Below are 18663 nucleotides of genomic sequence, written 5' to 3'. Positions count from 1 at the left end.
ACTTTCTTCCGGCAATATTTGCGTCTTTACTCTGCCAATATTTAAATTACTCTGCAGATACGACTTGATTCTCTTAGTATTATGACTGTATTCTTGTATTTGAAAATAAGAATCTCTTATACAGGCCACTGACCTCTGCTGCCGTTTTTCTTTTCACTGTCAAACTTCTCCATCTCATCTCTAGATAGATTTCAAAACATCCGCGCTTGTATCCTTCGCTTCGTTTTTTTCTTGTTGTTTTTTTTCTTCTGCTCCGTTTACAATAGCACTGTGGCTACTTCCATAGACATAATATAAGAGTAGACCGCGCATTGGCTGCTCCGGAGCAGCAAATACGGCGGCCATCTTGGAGCGGTCGTCCCTCCTACTTTGCTTAACCAAAACAGCAGAAGATGCCTCAGTACTCAGGGATATTGTTGTTCGGATCGATGGACTCTTGATGTGAGGGCTCCACAAACAACATTTCACAAGTAAGATGGACATATTATTGTGTAGATTTTGTGATTAGAATATTACTTTACTGTATTTACGTCAGGGCTGCACAGTGGCGCAGTTGGTAGAGTAGAGTAGAAGGTTCTGGGTTCAATTCCCTGCCCCGGTCTTTCTGCATGGAGTTTGCATGTTCTCCCTGTGCGTGCGTGGGTTTTCTCCGGGTACTCCGGTTTCCTCCCACAGTCCAAAAACATGACTGTTAGGTTAATTGGTCTGTCTAACTTGTCCCTAGGTGTGACTGTGTGTGTGCATGGTTGTTGGTCCTGTGTGTCTCTGTGTTCTCCTGCGGCAGACTGGCGATCTGTCCAGGGTGACCCCCGCCTCTCGCCCGGAACGTTAGCTGGAGATAGGCACCAGCAACCCTCCCGACCCCACTAAGGGACAAGGGTGTAAAGAAAATGGATGGATGGATGGATATACGTCCACCGGCGAGATACCAGCTAATATTAGCTATAGTGCTTGGTGTAATACGGGGTTCAGCCCCGCTATGAAGGCTAACTGAGATTCCGTAAATCTAAAAAAATTTATTATTCTCTAACATTGACTTAGATTATCTGACACAAGAGCCTACATTAGAAATGAAACAATGCAACATGTTTAATGTTGCATTGTAAAACTTATCATAACATTCACCAGCAAAGTTTACACAGGTGGTAAAGACTATTATTTATTTGTAATTCTTTCACTCTGTCTAAAGAAGTTTGTTTTGAAGTGCTAAGTTCATAAGTGCTTTGTAGACATCTTGCTGTAAAACTTTAGTATCAATTAAATTAAGAAATTTAAGACTAAGCAAAATGGCAGAGCAATATAATATTACCACATAAAGCAAATTTTTAAAGTTTAATCGGTAATACTTTTATAACAAACTTATGTCAGATCATGATTTCTTGGTTAATGTCAAGTTGTCATATCGAAGACAATTCTGTCTAGGTTAATGACAAGTTGTCATAACGAAGACATTTTTGTCTAAATTAATGTCAAGTTATCATAACAAAGACATTTTGAATAATGTCAGTTTTGTAATAAAGTTGTCATGATTTACACTTTATGACAACAGTCATAAATATTCATGAAGACTTATTCATGTTCATGATAGGTGTTATGTCATGTTTATGACAGTGTCATGACTTATTTACACCCCTTCAAATAAAGTGTTACCGGAATATTTTTCAACAAATACCACATTGAGAAGATTCTTTGCTCCTTATGGGCCCCATAAAAAGAAATGTTGTTTAGGTTTAGGACTAGGGTATGAACTTAGGTTATGTTTAGGTTTAGGTTTAGTTTTAGTTTTAGGGTAAAGTAATGTGAGAATCGCAAGCAAAATTCTTTGAGTTCAACCAAAAAAAGGGAACATCAAACAAAACTTTGAGAATCGCAACCAAAAACTAAGGCTCTCAACCAAAAATTCTGACATGCGCAAATAAAAGTTTGTGTTCTGCAAATAACTTTTTCACTTCATCAAACAAAAAGGAGTGATCTTAATTTTTTTTAAAAATTTAAACAAAATGTTTTCGTTTAAAAGAATGAATCATTACAATTCAAAAGGTTTTGACCACAGCTTCATTTTTTTTTGATTGAGATAAGTTTTCTTTTGTTTGAAACAAAACATGTACTGCTAATTCAAAAGTTTTGGCAACAATCTATTTTTTTTTATTTGACATGCTTTTTTTATGACTGAATAATTATGAAACAAATTTAATTCTATATATTCACAGCCCAAATGGGAACTCAAAGAAAGACTTAGCAAGTAATTTATACAAGCCTAAAATATACTTTCTACAGATTATGTTAGAAACCATTTTGGTTTCCAAAATGTGTTTCTAACCTGGCATGTGCTTCAAAAATCCTTAAAGAATTCACTGAATAAGAAAGAAAACTACTACAGTTAAGACCAGAGTCACTTTGTGAGCATTAAAGACATTTTACCAGTGGTAACAATGGATACATTTTTACCACCTCTTGCATACCAGAGGGTGGCACTCAGAGGGAGGCTGAGTACCACCAGCGGTACATCTACCACATTTTGAGAATCATGAAAAAGCTAAAAAAAAAACAAAAAAAACATGAAAAATCCTCTGCTATGAGGAAGGGTTTGTTGGAAAGGATGGAGAAATCCTCAATGACTGCCTAAACGCTGTCTTCACTTACACAGCTTAATGATGCCATCTAGTGAAAACAAAAGGAAGTGTATAATTCCAAAAATGTAGCATTGTACTGCAGACACAAACTACTTTGCCTCTAGATTTTCCAAAGATTGACAATGTTAAAAAGTGAAGGTTTTCCATTTGTAGAAGGATTAACTGTATGAGTCTGTTGTTGGATACGGGAATCCAGTTTGATCTAACTGCAATGTTAGATGGGTCAGAGTTGTTGATGGGTCAGAGAGGAACATAAATTCTGTTAAAACTGATAAAACTGGATTGCACCTAGTTTATGTATAAGTATTTTACTGTACCCTTTCCACCCTTTCCAAAGTACACTAGTACAACTAGTGTACTTTGAGACCACAACGTACTTCAAAGAACTAAAGTACTTTGAGACGACATGTGTTGGACATATATTAGACATGTATACATCGCTTATTGCCACGTGTCAGTAGGCGATGTATACACTATTCAATAAATTAGAACATATGTCCGGATGTGTCTTGCTTGTCTGATGTCTTTTGAAAACAACCTTAAGCAGGTATTAAAATATGTTTAAGTTTCCATTTCTATATTAAAATGTTCTTTTTTATTGGTTTTATGATTTTCAAATTTTAAATGACGTTTTCATTAAATGTAAGCAAAACATAACTACAATGAACAAAGACTTTCAAACATCCATTTGTGTAATTAACGTATAATGTGTTGAAGTGATAAAATTCCTGAAATGAATTTCAGTAATATTCTAATGTATTACAGATCTGTAATTGACTGAACTAAATGATTTCTAGTAGGGGGGGGGTATATCTGCTGGTTGGTTGAACCTGTGCAAAGCAGTTTGTGTTGTATTCATATGTTTAAATATTGTTCTAAATATTAAACTTCACTGACTGATTTATTACTTTGGTGATTTCTGAAGGTATTTAGTTGCACTGGATTTTATCTAGAAGTGTTGGATGAAAAGGGGCTGGGGACAAATTCACACCACACTTTTCAGAATTTCATTTGTTAAAATGTTCACCTCACGATTAAGCCCAGATTTGTTTTGGTTTGTCACATACAATTTTAATAAAATACACTAATGTCCATGATGATAGTGACAAAAACATGCAAAAGTTCAAGCAATATGATTACTTTTTCCAGGCGCTGTATACAAAATATTAGTTTCATGTCAAATTACATTAAACATTGTCAAGTAAGGATGACATATGGTCAGATCAAATCTTTTATTTGAAAACAAAAACAGATACACAAATCATAGTGTATGATTTGCTTGTTTTTAATGTATTTCCTTAAGAAAAGAACCATTCACAACAGTAATGACTGAGCTAGGGTTATTTAGTTGCTGAGCAAAATCCTCTGACACAAAATTGAGAGGCAGGGGAAAAAAACAAGTTAGATTAAACAATTATGTACATTAAACACTAAAACATCTCAAGTCCAAACAGATCTCAGTGTAAAATCACTGACGCATTTCTTAATTATTTGGAAAGAGTTTGTGAAGGAAAGCGGTTCGGCTCTGCTAGTTATAGAAGCCTCTCCAGTACCAGCAGGTGCAGTTAAGGCCGGCAGCTATGAGCAGGATGACCAACAGAGTGATGAACAGGCCGATGCCCAGGATGGTGGCCACAGCAGCCCAGATGAGCGTCCTCTTGGACGTGTCGATCAGAGGGGACCTGAGGGCCATGCGGACCCGCCGCGCTCGCCGGCGGTCCTGGGGAGGATAGCGTGCCAGATTTACCCTCTCCATCTTCAGTGAGCGAATCAGGCACGCTCTCTGGTGACTCAGCTGGTCGAAGGTGTGTTTGCCATGATAACGACCCATGCCACTCTGACCTGGAGAGGGTCCAGTACACAAGTAGAGTCAGGACTCAACAACAAAATCAGACTCATCTTTCAAATCTTTCAATTCCACTTCCCGGATCAAATCAAACCTTATGCTTCTCTGCGGGAACCTGAGTTTCCTGCATCCTCCAGAGTTCCCCAAACACCTTCTATTTCCTTTTAGTTAATAAACCACCTCAAACTGCTTTCCCTGTGTGTCAGGTCTGCATGTGGGTCGGTTAAATCCAAAACCGGATGGATGGATGGATGGATGGATGGATGGATGGATGGATGGATGGATGGATGGATGGATGGATGGATGGATGGATGGATGGATGGATGGATGGACTGAAAAGGAGAGATAAAAACCCCTGTACTGTCCTGTTCCTCCTTTATTTCTATTTTCCCTAATATAATTTGGAAAACCATAGGTGGAGCTCTCCAAGCTAAACTACTTTGTCTCATTATGTAAAGAATGTACTATTACACTACAGGACCAAATATCTACAAAGAGCTTTCTGAAGACATTCTTTCATTAGACTCAAAAAAACTGCTTGTCATGATTCTCACCAACGCCTCCAAATGGGAGCGAGCTGACTGTGTAGTGCATCATGACATCATTAACTGTCACTCCTCCACTGGTGGTCTCCTCAATCATCCGTTTTATTGCCTTGGTCAGATGGGAGGAAGCACAAGAGTCACATAGAGAAAGGTTCAAAAGTCTAAAAGTTGTTTTCTGTTTCGTGAGCCCCACCTTCTGGTCAGAACAGAAGATATAGAGAGCCAAGGGTTTCTCCCTCTCATTGATAAAGTTAATGGCATCCTCTATGTCGCTCACTGTGACTATTGGCAGGAGAGGGCCAAAGATCTCCTCCTGCATCAGCCTGGAGTGGGGGGGCACATCCTTCAGCACCGTTGGGGCTGTCAAAGGAAGAACACAGTTCATGAAACTGGAATGAAAACAAAAATGTGAACAGTGATTTAAAATGCCTCCTCTTACCAATGTAGCACTGTGAGGAATCACTCTGCCCCCCCACAACAGGAGTGTATCCCTCCATCAGACCCATGATTCTGTTGAAGTGCTGCTGGGTGATGATTCGGCCGTAATCAGGCGAGCATTTCGGATCAGCACCATAGAATTCCTGTAAAAAGCAAAAATATAAAGGGTTTCAATAAAGCTCTGTACTGCCCAGTTTAACGTAAAACTAACAGCAGGTCAAAGTTGATGTGCTACCAGCAGAGTCTCTCTGATGAATTCAACCACTTGGCCCTGGATGCAGGGCTCACACAGAATATAGTCTGGAGCGATACAAGTCTGGCCACAGTTCACAAACTTCCCCCATGTGACACGCCTGCAAACAGAACAGTCATTACTGGGAGAATCCCTGAAATGCTTTAGAAAGCCATGAAAGAACACGTAATGATGCCAGCTGAAGGTTCCAGTCAATACCAGCTAAAAATTTTGAAGGAGCAATATTATGCAAAATGCACTTAAGCTATACATCTGTTGGGATCTTGGGTTGTTTGAATTTGTTTTGAGTTTTGTTATTGCCCAAAACAAACGTTTGCATGTTTGTATGTTTGAGAAAGGATTTCTCAAACATGCATGAAAGAATCAAAGCAAAATTCCAGGTATGTTTTTGATGAGGGACTAACACTATAACATTATGTAAAGCTCAAAAAAGTTGATTTTACATGATACTGCCCTTTTAAAGTTGCAACCTAAAGATGGAAAAACCATCTGACTCTCTACCATGTGTTATTTGCCTAAATCTCCTGGAAAGTTTGTAGTTTTTCTACATCAGTTCAGCAGTCAGCCTTGTCTGTGTGCTGGTGATGACAGTGCTACCGGCAGGCCGTCCTGACATCACAGTCTTTGTCGATGTAGCAGGGACTCTTCCCGCCCAGCTCCAGGGTCACAGGGGTGAGGTGGCGCGCTGCAGCCTCCATCACCAGTTTGCCCGCTGTGCTGCTGCCCGTGTAGAAGATGTGATCAAACCTGAGCCTCAGCAGCTGCTGCGTCTCTGACACACCACCTGTCACTACTGGGTACAGATCCTGGAAGTAAACAAGATATTTTCTTCTCATTGAGTACTCAATGCTGTACTTGTTGAGTGAAATAAAGAAAAATCATGTTCAAGAATCAAGACTCAGCTATTCAGCTCATTAAACAGAGACAAATTAATCTCAGTGATAGCTGTGCTATGTGGAAATTTAACAGCCTTTGCGACCAGCATTATCAACACCAGCAGTGGGTGTTCAGACCTTGTCCAGATAGCAAGGCAGCAGTGCATGTAGCAGGAGGGACGAGCACTTGCTCAACTCGGACGGTTTCACCACAGCTGCGTTGCCTGTGAGTGGAATGAAATCACAGAGTGACGCAAAGCAGGGACAGTAGGAGGATGAGAATGCTGGCAGGGGAGTGGGGCAAGGGGTATCAAGTGAAGTTTGTACAGTTATTGCAGGGTTCATACAAGTACATACATACTTCATGAACTTTTTCACATTTCCAGACAAAAACCTCATTGGATTAATTAAAAAAAAAGATTTTATCATCAACACAATCCAACATGTAAAGGTGAAGGAAAATGGTACATAATTTTTAAACATTTTTTAAAAATCAAAAACGTCAAAAGTTGTGGCACACTTTTGCATTCAAACCTCCTTTACTCCACCACTAATTAAAATCCAGGCTGACCAATCAGTTTCTGAAGGCTCTGTAGTAAATAGAGCACACCTGTGTGTAACATAAAATAAGTATAAATGCAGCTGTTCTGCATGTAAAGATTATTACACACTATAAAACAAGTATCATCATGAAAAGAGATGTGGGAAAAGTTCTGGAGAAGTTTAAAGCAGGGTGAGGTTCTAAAATAAAATAAGATGTAAATGTCTCACAGAGGTCTGATCAATCCATCATCTGAACATGGAGACAAGAACATGTGGAAGAAGGAGTTCAGGCCAGATGGAACTAAAACATCAACTACAAATGCTCAACAGTAGTTGGCTGAAAACCAATACTGCAAATCACCTCTTTACAGCTGCAGTATGTAACTTTTATAAAAATATGTTTTTTACATATTTGTTAAAACTGTCTCCACATTGTGAAAGTATAACATGAGACAGCTAATCTGAAAAAAATGTAGTGCCTCTACATTCTCCTTGTGGTCCTATTGTCATCTGCAGAAATACACCACTCAGTCAGAAACAATCAAAAAGAGCCAGGGTCTTAGAACTGTCAATCACCCTTATGTACATCCCCTTGCTCTCTGTTATGCTGCAGCTAGTTACCCACATCAAAACCAGAGGTGGACGCACAGGCTAGTAAGCATGGATGAACAGTTTTTCGGTAATAGTAAGTTGTTTCTCCACCATTAGCACATTGAGCAGCCTGAACATAAGCCTGAAGGTCAGCGGTAAGACCCTCCTCCTGACTCTGATTGGTTGTTTCTGACCAAATGAAACAATCAATCAGATGTTAGTGGGACAGAAATACACCATTTTCTGTCCCCCGATTTTTCAGATTTTCTGTCTCTTTTCTGTAATGACAAAGTGGCAGTTTTAATAAATGTGTAAAAAAACATATTGTTTATAAGAGTTATAACATAGTGGTAGCAATGTCATAATTTGGGTCTGCTTTTCTTTAGCAGCGACAGGAAGCTAGCCAGAGTTGATGGGGGTGGAGCAGGTGTAGGGCTGTGCTGGAAGAAAACATGTCAGCACCTGCAGAAGACCTGAAACCCTAAACATACATCCACAGCTACAACAGTATAATGTAGATCTAAGGTCTTAGAATGGTCCATTCAAAGTCCACACCTAAATCAAAATGAGAAAGAACCCGTCTCCACTGCTCTAGAGTCCAGTGTTGATGTGCATCCAACACTTTGCATTGAATTTGTTGATGTAAACTTTGGGTTGCATGATGAGTTTTTAGAAGCCAAAATTAGAAGCAGAAAGTAAAAGAGCTCCTACCCGCAGCGATGGCTCCAACCAGCGGAATCAGAGTTAGAGCCCAGGGGTAGTTCCAAGCCCCAATGATGAGAACCACTCCCAGGGGCTCTGGCTGAATGTAGACCTCGTCCGATATAGTAAAGAGGTTCTTTTCTACAGGACGAGGAGCAGCCCACTGTGCAAGCTTCTCTATGGCCAGCTTGATCTCATTCTCAATGCTGATCAGTTCCAGGAGAGGCGTGTCATACTGGCTCTGTGGAAAACCCAGCAGGCATGGAACCAAACCCAGCTATACACCACTTTCTGTGTGGTGTATAGCTCCAGACATACATGTCCAGACATGTATGTCTGGAGCACCAAACATACATGTTCATACGAACATGTATGTTTGGTGCTCCAGTGGTAGTGTGTCCCCTTACCCTGCTGATGTCTTGTTTGAGAGCAGTGGAAATCTCAGTCTCCTTCTCCATGATCATCCTCTGCAGGGCGTGAAGCTGCTGGAGTCTGAACTCTAGAGGTCGAGCCCTGCCACTGATGAAGGCCTCCTTGGCCTGCTGTAACAGCTGCCTTTCCATCTAGTCACCTGCTCAACGACAAGGCCCAGACCGTGGGTCTCCAGCAGTGGACAGGTTAGAACCAACAACCCCCCGTCTGCAAGGAAGCAGTGCTAGCCACTATGCTGTCCTTTATTCCTTCAGTAGATATTTGAAATATTTTCTATTCTCACATTTACAGTTTTTAAAGGCAATTTTTTAGGGATTTCAGTTTATTTTAAAATAGAGGATAGGAAAATGCAAATATATTAGTTTAGCGCCATTTTATGAAAGTATTAATCAAAGTGCTTGTTGAGTATCAAACCAAATAAAATGGCTTCAAAAGATTTGCTTAAAATCTTTTGAAGATTTTAAGCAACAAAACACATTGACAAAAAACACATTGTCTCTCAGAGACAAAGCCATTGCTGTATGAGGGGACAGCATGTACTCGTCCGATTAACATGGAAAATTACATAAACACAATGTAACACAAGTGCTAAAATGTACTTTCTGAGAAAGCTGCTGGAAGTAATGTATGAAAAAGAAGACAGAGGTATTATCCCAGTCCTTCCACTGGCTCAATGGAGCTCATGTTCATGTTCAGTTCATTTTGTTCTGATAACATCTTGACCTCTACCACTGCCTTTTCACCATCGGTTATACCATCTTAAAAATTAAAGTAATTAGTAAAGTGGCTGCAAGAACTGATTTCATACACTTTATAGAACACTTAATAGTGTAAATTCAAATTGATTTGTCAATAAAAATGTCTTAGTAGTCATGATGTTTTTGTCCTTAATCGTCTGACACTATCTTAGTTGCGTAAATAAATGAAGCTACATGTAAAAATGTATCTTAACCACTAATTGCCTGTTTAGAGAGCCAGGTTTATTATTACCCTTAGCGTCACTTCCATCTGTTGGGTTGAAAACTGAACTCAGGATTCTATATCAAACCAATAATTCTGCCTGTACAATCCAGGCTTTTAGTGTAGTGAACCCCACATTTCTGTAGAAAAATAGACTTTCAGACTCCAGATAAGCTTCGTTATAACATTATATATATTTTCTCAATAAAACAGTTTACATTAAATTGAGTCTGCATCATCTCACCAATGTAGGCCAACTTAGACCATTTTTATCTGTTGCATTGCATCTCTCAGTTCTAAAATATTAATGTGACTGAGACCAAAGTGACTACAGAAGCTGGTCCATGAAGCGTGTCTACTTACTGAACTCACTGCAGCCGGACTGGAGCTTGATCTGGTCGGATATGAGTTGAATGTTCCCGTCCCGCTGTGGGGCTTCCTGCTCTCCAGCTGACCAGTGTGCGTCGTCTGCCACTGGCGCAGCTCTGGGGTCAGATACCAAGTCTGCACCACTCCCCCCTCCCTCCCACCTTTTATTCAGTAATTACATGATACGGGAGCTGCTTTCTGGCTACTACTTTTACAGTCTTTAATTAGCAGTTCAGAGGTTACTGTTCTCTTTATAGCAGCTAATCAGTAAAGGCAGCCAGCCATAAAAACCAGAAACCTTGGAAGGACACAGATGTCAGTTTGGATGGAAGGCCTTATGGAGGAAAAACAGTACAGAAAGAAAACAGTGAAGAAATTTATTTTATTTTTTTTTTTATTAACAGGAAATGTGAGGTCCAGCCAGAACTAAAGATAGATTTTTATGAACTCTAATGGATTGCTATGGTAACATATTGCTGGACACTGACTCCTACAGTTAAATCACAAATGTGAGCATAAAAATGTAGAAGATTTTATATACTTGGTTTACACAAAACATATCTAAAATGATAACTTCAATCATATGTCCTTCCAAATATAACTTGGACTTCCAAATATAAGTCCAAGTAGTCCAAGCATTTCAAATATGAAATTCTTGTGATGGACCAGACTGGATTCCAGCTGCAGATGACCTGCATTGACTGCTCAGCTTCAGTGCAGGAACCGCTGCAGGCAACAAGACACAGAAAACAGAAACATGGCTGAGCTGTTCCAGATGAGCACAACAAACATGGACGTCAACAACAGTGGAGCTGACCAGAACAAAGGAGGCCTTCAACCAGGGACAGTGAGGCATGTTGGGTAATTAAAAGGAGGGTAGATGTGTGGGCAGGTTTTCCGGACAAAAACACATTGTCTCTCAGAGACAAAGCCATTGCTGTATGAGGGGACAGCATGTACTCGTCCGATTAACATGGAAAATTATTTGATAATATTTATAAAGTTGCTAACAGAATTTACTGTGTGTAAAACTAGCTGCTTTACTATTGATAATCATGAGCCAAATTAATGCTTTGGGAACTAGGCTCCAATAAATAACTCTCCTGTGGTGCCAGCACTGGTTAGTACTTTGGATGACACAATAGAAAAACTTTGTTAATTATTAACAATAAATTATTGAAGCAAAGATAACATTCAGATATTTTATGCAAGAAATCACTACTGATATCTAATGGTTGTTCACCAGTTAGTGGTGAACAGCTTACATAATCCACATCTGACAGAGAAATGTCATTGTTTATCCAACTCTAACGTACATCCATCCATTGTCATACACGCTTAACCCTAGTGGGATTGGGAGGGGTGATGGTGCCTATATCCAGGGGTCAACAGGCGAGACGCGGGATTACCCTGGACAGGTCACCAGTCCATCACAGGGCAACAGAGAAACAGAACAAACAATCATGCACACACACAACTAAGGAGAATCTGACAGCTATGTTTTTAAGCTGTGGGAGAAAACTGGAGTACCTAGAGAGAACCCACACATGCACAGGGAGTACAGCCCCAACTCTAACACCTAAAGTGAAAACCATCATTTGTCAGATGTATAGGTTTGAAAAAGGTAAATTGATATCTGGCCAATTCCCCTCCATCTTTAATCTACTTGAAATATGACATTAAATATAATCAAACAAGATGAAATATTGTAATTAACAGACAAAACAATAATATCAAATCTAACCAGAGTATTTATTAGTCTGATGATTAATATCAAAAATATTAATCATCAGAATGAAAATTATCAAGATCATTTGAATTCATGATTAATTGATTCATTGCTAATTGCGACAGGCATGGCAGTTTTCCTTTACCTGCACCACAAAGGCTGCAAGACAAGTCAGCATAGCTAACATAGCCATGTTGCGCAGCTTCTGCACATTAAGCTGTGAAAGTAAGAAGCGACGGGCCCAGCCCAGCTTCTTTGTGCTGGAAGAAGCGGAGAAATCATGCAACTGCGAAGGTTGCTGAGCTGGTCAAAAGTGTGGCGGCTCGGTACCGGCCCATACCGCTGTGACCTGAGAAACAGAACATTGAAAGTCAGAGTGAAAACCTTGTGATGAATGGTAATCAGCAGGAGGACAGACAGCCTACAAGCTCCAACTCCTCCAAACGGCAGAGCGCTGTCCAGGAAGTGGACGATACAGTCATTGGCCACCAGGGCTCAGCTAGACGTCTCAGCTAGCACTTTTTCGATCAGATATTTAAAATATATTCCTTTAGCATTAAGAAGAGGAAAATATCTGCCTGCAGGCCAAGCATTTACCTTGGCATTGTGGGAAAACACATAGGGAACTAACGGCTTCTCTCTCTCATTTATGAAGTGGATGGCCTCATCCACACTCTGCACTGATGATGGGCAGTAGTGGTCCAAAGATCTCCTCCTGCATCATTCTGGAGTCACCCGTTACATTTTACAACACTGTGGGACCTGAACAAAACAACATGTGGTAAAAGATTTAGGAAACATAGTGTAGTGTATGCAACAGTGTGGGAAAATATAACATCCTGTCTGTTTATGGTCTCCTTAGATTCCCAATTTCTTAAATCCATAACGCATTTACGCCGTGTTTAGGATCTAGATAGATAGATAGATAGATAGATAGATAGATAGATAGATAGATAGATAGATAGATAGATAGATAGATAGATAGATAGATAGATAGATAGATAGATAGATAGATAGATAGATAGATAGATAGATAGATAGATAGATAGATAGATAGATAGATAGATAGATAGATAGATAGATAGATAGATAGATAGATAGATCTTTTATATATATATATATAATTTATTTTATTTATTTATTTTTTGGTCATAGTAGCTACTACCCCCAAGAATTTAAAACTACTTTCACCCGATTAGAACTGAATAAATCAGACTGATCCAAAGAATAACAAAATAAGTGTGTGTTATAGTTGCCAACCTTCCCAAGATCCTTCTGCAGAGCATCTTTAATGTCTTCCTGCCTCTCCTTTATGAAGCTCTGCAGCCTCCTCAGCTGCTGCAGTCTGAACTCCAGAGGTTTGCTTCGGCCTGTCTGAAAGGAGAGCCTGGCCCGCTCTACAACCTCTTCCTGAGACATCTGGGAGGAACATTACAGAAGGATTACACCGGCTTACAAAAACATATTTTTGGAGGTTGTCAATGTTTTTTCAACTGAATTAGAACTATTTTGCGCCACTGAATCCAAAAATGAAATCCATTTTTCTCAATCAGGTCAGGTTTTTATTCTAATATGATTTTGAGAAATACGATCTTCTGACTAAATTGATTACGTTTTTGTGACATTTCCGTTAATGTTTGTCGACCAAAAAAGGTTTTAGGAGAAAATAAAATTGTTTTCTAACAAAGTTTATTAATTAAATGCTACAAACTTGGGTTTCTATTAATTGAATCATAAAGACTGAGGGTAATTACATGTAAATTGAGCATTAAGTCTTCATTGTACAAAATTTTTCATCTTTTTTCTGTCCTGATGGAATCTCTCCTCCTGCTCATCACTCTGATCCCAGATTCTCAGGAAACCGATCCATATGATCCACAAGTCAAGCATTCACTCCATACATTATTGTACTTACTGCAGTTTATATCAAGGTCCTAATATAATCCTCCCAAAATGTGAGGAGCTTTAGCTAGAGTGAAAATAACTAATAATTATATAAATATTTCATTGAACTTAACATTATTTATTACCAATTAAGCCATCCAAAACTGAATACATTATTCAGCAAACCAAACATTTTGACATCAGGGCTGCTATCAACACGTACCCAAAATACAAATCATGTTTGTTAGTTTCTAGTTTAAACATAATCATTCTATTCACTCACTGTTTATCCGTCTTCCTGCAGAATTGTGATGGACCGAATTAAAACCAAGAGGAGTCACAGGATATTAATTAGAAAAATAGGGGTTTTTATTTTAACCCAAAGATTATAAAATGACAAAAAGATGAACTGAGCTCATAAAAGAGGTCAAAGAAACAAAACTGAACTCAGGCAAAAATGTGAACAAACTGGCTGCACAAACAAACATAACTGACCTAACAAAGAAATGACACACAATGGTTTATATACTGGCTGATCAGACCAATTAAGACACAATTGGGGTAACTAAACAGAATACAATTACAAACATAAAAACAAATAACAGTACAGCTAAGTTTGGCTAAACTAAAGACTCACAGAATGAAAATCAAAAATATTAAAGTTTAAATACTAATATTTACTTAAATACAAACTTATCTAAACAAAGAAACTACAAATTTCCCCTGCCAGCAGGAACTAGTGGTGTAGTCCTATCAGCATTTAAGCCTGCTGAGCCCTGGCCCCCATCTTTTGTCTGGCCACTCCACGGCAGGTAAGTACCGGCAAAACACAAACAAAAGGTCAGTCACAAGCAAACAAATTAAACTTAAGTTGATATAAATACACATGTTAACTAAATGTGCGCGCCAACATAAAGAACAAATGCATCCAAATCAACTAATAAATGTTTTACTGAAACTAAAGTGTTGTGTTTAAATGAAAAAATAAATTGTGCATAAAAGAGTTACCGACTTCAGAGTGTGGCCATGGATTTGGCCATCACAAGAATCTTCAATGTAAGAAAGTGAGAAAATGTGTCCAAACCATGGAACCTTAATTAGTGATCATTAAGACTGAGTTTAAACTTTTAACTCTTAGTAAAAAGGTTTTCACATTTTAGTGTCCAAATGTGACACTAAAATGTGTCACATCACTAAAATGTGTCACATTTTAGTGTCACATTTGACACTAAAATGTGTCACATCACTAAAATGTGTCACATTTTAGTGTCCAAATGTGACACTAAAATGTGTCACATCACTAAAATGTGTCACATTTTAGTGTCACATTTGACACTAAAATGTGACACATTTAGTGTCACATAAGATTCCTTATTCAGATTCCTTCTGAATAAGGAATCTGAATAAAGCTTCAGATTCCTTCTAATCTGAAGCTTTATTCCTTCAGATTAGAAGGAGTAAAGCTTTATTTGTTCTCAGTATAACTTGGACATCAGGTGAATCATAATTAAACGTATTGAGAAGTTACAAACAACAGACTGTTAATGCACTTCAACTCTTAAGAACATCAGACATTTTTTTTTATCAGAAATGTTTCATCAGCATATTGAGCTCATGTGATTCCTGCTCCAGAAAGGTGAAGGTCTCTGGACATCCAGAAGATAAACACCGACTGGCAGGAAGACGGACACTGATGAGACGTCCTGCAACCCAAAGGCTGCACGAAGAACCACGATGGTCTGCGGCGGCAGTTTGCCAACAAGAAAACACATTGGAATATGTTTTGAATTAATTCTGACATTTTGAAATTATTTGCAACACCCTGACTAACATTAGCTCATGTATATTTGGCACAATTACAAGTTGTATCGTAGTTTAATACAAAAATCATCGTTAGCTTACCTGAACAGTCTGAGCCACCTGCTTTCCTCCCGCTGCAGGGCGGAGATCAGCTCCTCCTCACCATATCGCAGTATTCCTCCCACTGTCACATTTTCTTGAAGTCTCAGCAAAATGCAATCAGGCTATAAAAAATAGCTCAGCTCTCTTCTTCTTTTGTATCAGAAAAACAACAACTAGCGTTAGCCCGCATGTAACGAAGCACAGAGCCTGGAGGCGGGGCGCTACCGATCACATTATTATTATTATTATTATTATTATTATTATTTTTATTATTATTATTATTATTATTATTATTATTATTTTTATTATTATTATATCATAAGCACTACCGGTTACATTATGTGGAAAAAGGAACCATGAATTCACCTTAATTTAGACAAAAACTTGTTTTTAATAACTTTTTCCAAGAAGAAAACTAAACAAAACAGGTATTCTGCAAATTGTACTGCTATCAATAATACTATCTTTAACAGACTGAAAACATATGAAGGCTCTGAAGAGGCTAAATAATGCAAAGAGCCTAAATAAAACCTCTCAACATTGCCAAAAAAATTCATGTATAAAACTTAACATTCAAAGGCAGAAACAGGTTCCATTACAATAAACAATCCACAGTTACTGAATGAAAACTTCCTGATAGCATGGTGGCTAGCTGATTACTGCTAGTTCTGAGTGGCTGTTTCTGACTGAGCGGAGTAAATATGCAGAACAGGGAGGAGATCGATAATTTTTTTAGAGATTATCTGTCTCATGTTAGGACAGCGAAAGTTTTAATATGTATGTAAAATTTATTTTTTTTAGGTTAGATCAGTGTTTCTCAACCTTTTTTGGGCCAGCGCCCCCTTAGCCCTTATCCAGGTCCCTCACCGCCCCCACCAACGAATTTGCAGGCTACTTTGCACTGGCCATTATGTTATCATTAATATTACTATCACTATTGTAGATGTTTTGATTTTTATGCTTGTTTCTGTATTTATCATCAAAAATAATTTCCCAGAGAACAAAAAAGTTATGGGAATAGAAATTATTTTCACAGGTGTCTACGAAAAATGCAATGAACATTCAAGTTAAAATTTGTAGGCCTAACAGCAGCCAATCAGAGTGGAAAAAATATTCTTATTCTTTTCCATTTTCTAGTTGTTAAATATTCCACAAAATAACCAGATAAAAGATGTACAACATGCCAGTTTAAACTTTGAACTATTTGCAAAACGACTGAGCTCTTCAACATTAAAACATGGATAGAACTGTAACTACATTAATCATAGCTCTTCTTCTCTTCAGTGTTTGTCAGTTTCTGGTGGTGCAGCTCTGTGCTGCCTTCAGGAGAATGGGACATCAGAGTATCATCCATAAAAATTCACCCAGATGTCATTTACTGTGTAAACCAGAGCCTTCAGTGGAAAAACAAAATTCCAGGTCCTTTTAATGCCATACAAATATGAGACAGAAAGAAACATTGATTAATCTATAAATCTATTGATTTATAGATTAATAGTTTTACTGGACAGAAATTACAAAGAACAAATCTGGTTCTTAATCAAATCCTAATAAGTCAAATTGAAAGTGTCATGGAGTCACTGAACAGCCTCATGACATTAACACTGACATGAAAAATTAAACAGAAGAAATAAATTTATCAAATCTAATTAAAAACATAAATAAGTGATCAGTTCTTTACTGTTATGGTCTGTAAGATATATTTATTCTCAGTACTAGATGTGGTCTCAACAAACCCATGACACTTCAACAATATTATTTTACCTTTTATCTGGAAATAGTGTCTGTTTATTCTTGCCATACAGTCTCTGTATTAAGTATTGCTCGAAAGGTCTTGCCATACCAGTTTATTCCTCTGTATTTACTTTAGTTTCTTAGTTTATTCTTGCATTTTGTTCTTCATTCATTTCCATTTAGTTTTCTTTGATTAGTATTATCCTCTCTTGGTTTATTGCTATGTCCACTTTAGTTTCTTTCCTGTTGCTAGATTTATCGTTTATTGACCATCAGTAATCTTCACTCATCACCTGCTGCACCTCCTAATCGTCATGTGTTTCACATCATGTGTTGATTTTTTTCACTGTTCAGCGTCGGATTTTCTGTTTTTATGCCATCATTCACATCTAGTTCGTTGCTCCGTTTTATGTCCCGCTTCTCCTGTTTCAGAGTTTTGCGCAATGTGTGCATCGTTTTTTTTTTTAAGCTCCTAAGGTGCAGGGCGGTCGGGAAGCGTATCGATGGGGAAAAGGCAGACTGACATAAACCTTTTAAAACAACGGAAACAATTTCTGCATTATGATTATTGAAATTTAAAAGTGCTGTGTTGTTCCATCACCCCCGTTTCATACCGGACCATTTACAGTACCGGTGTTAACGCTATAAAATGAACGCTCTCTATCGTGGTATCACCCATGGAGGGATTTCTTTATTTCTTTATTTAAATGGGTCAATTTTTCAGAGGGATACACAGTGAGGGTATTGTGATTTTAGCTACCAGTAGCAGGAGAACGGAGCTGCGCCAAGAAGCTAACTGAAGCTAACAAACACTGAATAGAAGAAGAGCTGTCATCGATACAGTTGCAGCCAAGCATGGTTTAATGTTACACAATACAGTTTTACCAAGTTCCTCAAAGTCTAAACTGGCATTGTTGTGCATTTAAGATGTAAAGTTTACCTTCGACCAAACGCCCCCCAAAGGCATCCCAGCGCCCCCCTTTTGTAAAAATGTCCTCCAGCGCCCCCTGCCGTCCTCTGAACGCCCCCTGGGGGGCGGTACCGCCCTCGTTGAGAACCGCTAGGTTAGATGCTGCAGCTTTAAACAGAGGTTCGGTGTGAGAATCACTACCAGGTGGAGCAGAAGCTGCGCTCCGTCTGTCTACCTGTAGCGCGTAGCAGCGGTTCAACAGCGAGAGCAGAACCAGCGTCTTACATCGCAGCTCGAAGACTTAAGTAATTTTGCGG

General features: G+C 38.6%; 1 protein-coding gene and 1 pseudogene across 2 annotated transcripts; both read right to left on the bottom strand.

Moving 5' to 3' along the window:
* Positions 1–3851: 3851 nt before the first annotated feature.
* LOC103474340 (aldehyde dehydrogenase family 3 member A2-like) lies at positions 3852–10304 on the bottom strand. Its single transcript, XM_008425212.3, has 10 exons — positions 10182–10304; positions 8834–8997; positions 8436–8667; positions 6729–6814; positions 6313–6521; positions 5698–5815; positions 5464–5605; positions 5218–5384; positions 5034–5133; positions 3852–4475 (listed from the first exon to the last, which is right to left on the bottom strand). The coding sequence occupies exons 2-10, from the start codon at positions 8987–8989 to the stop codon at positions 4162–4164; spliced, it is 1524 nt and encodes a 507-aa protein (XP_008423434.1). The 5' UTR covers positions 8990–8997; positions 10182–10304; the 3' UTR covers positions 3852–4161.
* An 85-nt stretch (positions 10305–10389) lies between these two features.
* Positions 10390–14370, bottom strand: LOC145554612 (uncharacterized; annotated as a pseudogene). The gene is made up of 7 exons (XR_014090610.1): positions 14084–14370; positions 13080–13335; positions 12342–12678; positions 12071–12265; positions 11208–11337; positions 11005–11124; positions 10390–10913 (listed from the first exon to the last, which is right to left on the bottom strand). The product of XR_014090610.1 is annotated as an uncharacterized LOC145554612 (transcript).
* Between the last annotated feature and the right edge of the window lie 4293 nt (positions 14371–18663).

This window comes from Poecilia reticulata, chromosome 13 (assembly GCF_904066995.2).
Source record: "Poecilia reticulata chromosome 13, P_reticulata-male-v2, whole genome shotgun sequence".
NCBI classification, from domain to species: Eukaryota; Metazoa; Chordata; class Actinopteri; order Cyprinodontiformes; family Poeciliidae; genus Poecilia; species Poecilia reticulata.
This window is presented reverse-complemented; position numbering and strand designations above follow the sequence as displayed.

Excerpts from the sequence above, each read along its gene's own strand:
- LOC103474340 (XM_008425212.3), bottom strand. The coding sequence starts at position 8,989 with ATGGAAAGGCAGCTGTTACAGCAGGCCAAGGAGGCCTTCATCAGTGGC. Across the intron at positions 5,385-5,463 it reads TTCCTCACAGTGCTACATTG|CCCCAACGGTGCTGAAGGAT; the intron begins GTAAGAGGAGGC and ends TTCCTTTGACAG. Across the intron at positions 4,476-5,033 it reads GCTCCCATTTGGAGGCGTTG|GTCAGAGTGGCATGGGTCGT; the intron begins GTGAGAATCATG and ends GACCCTCTCCAG.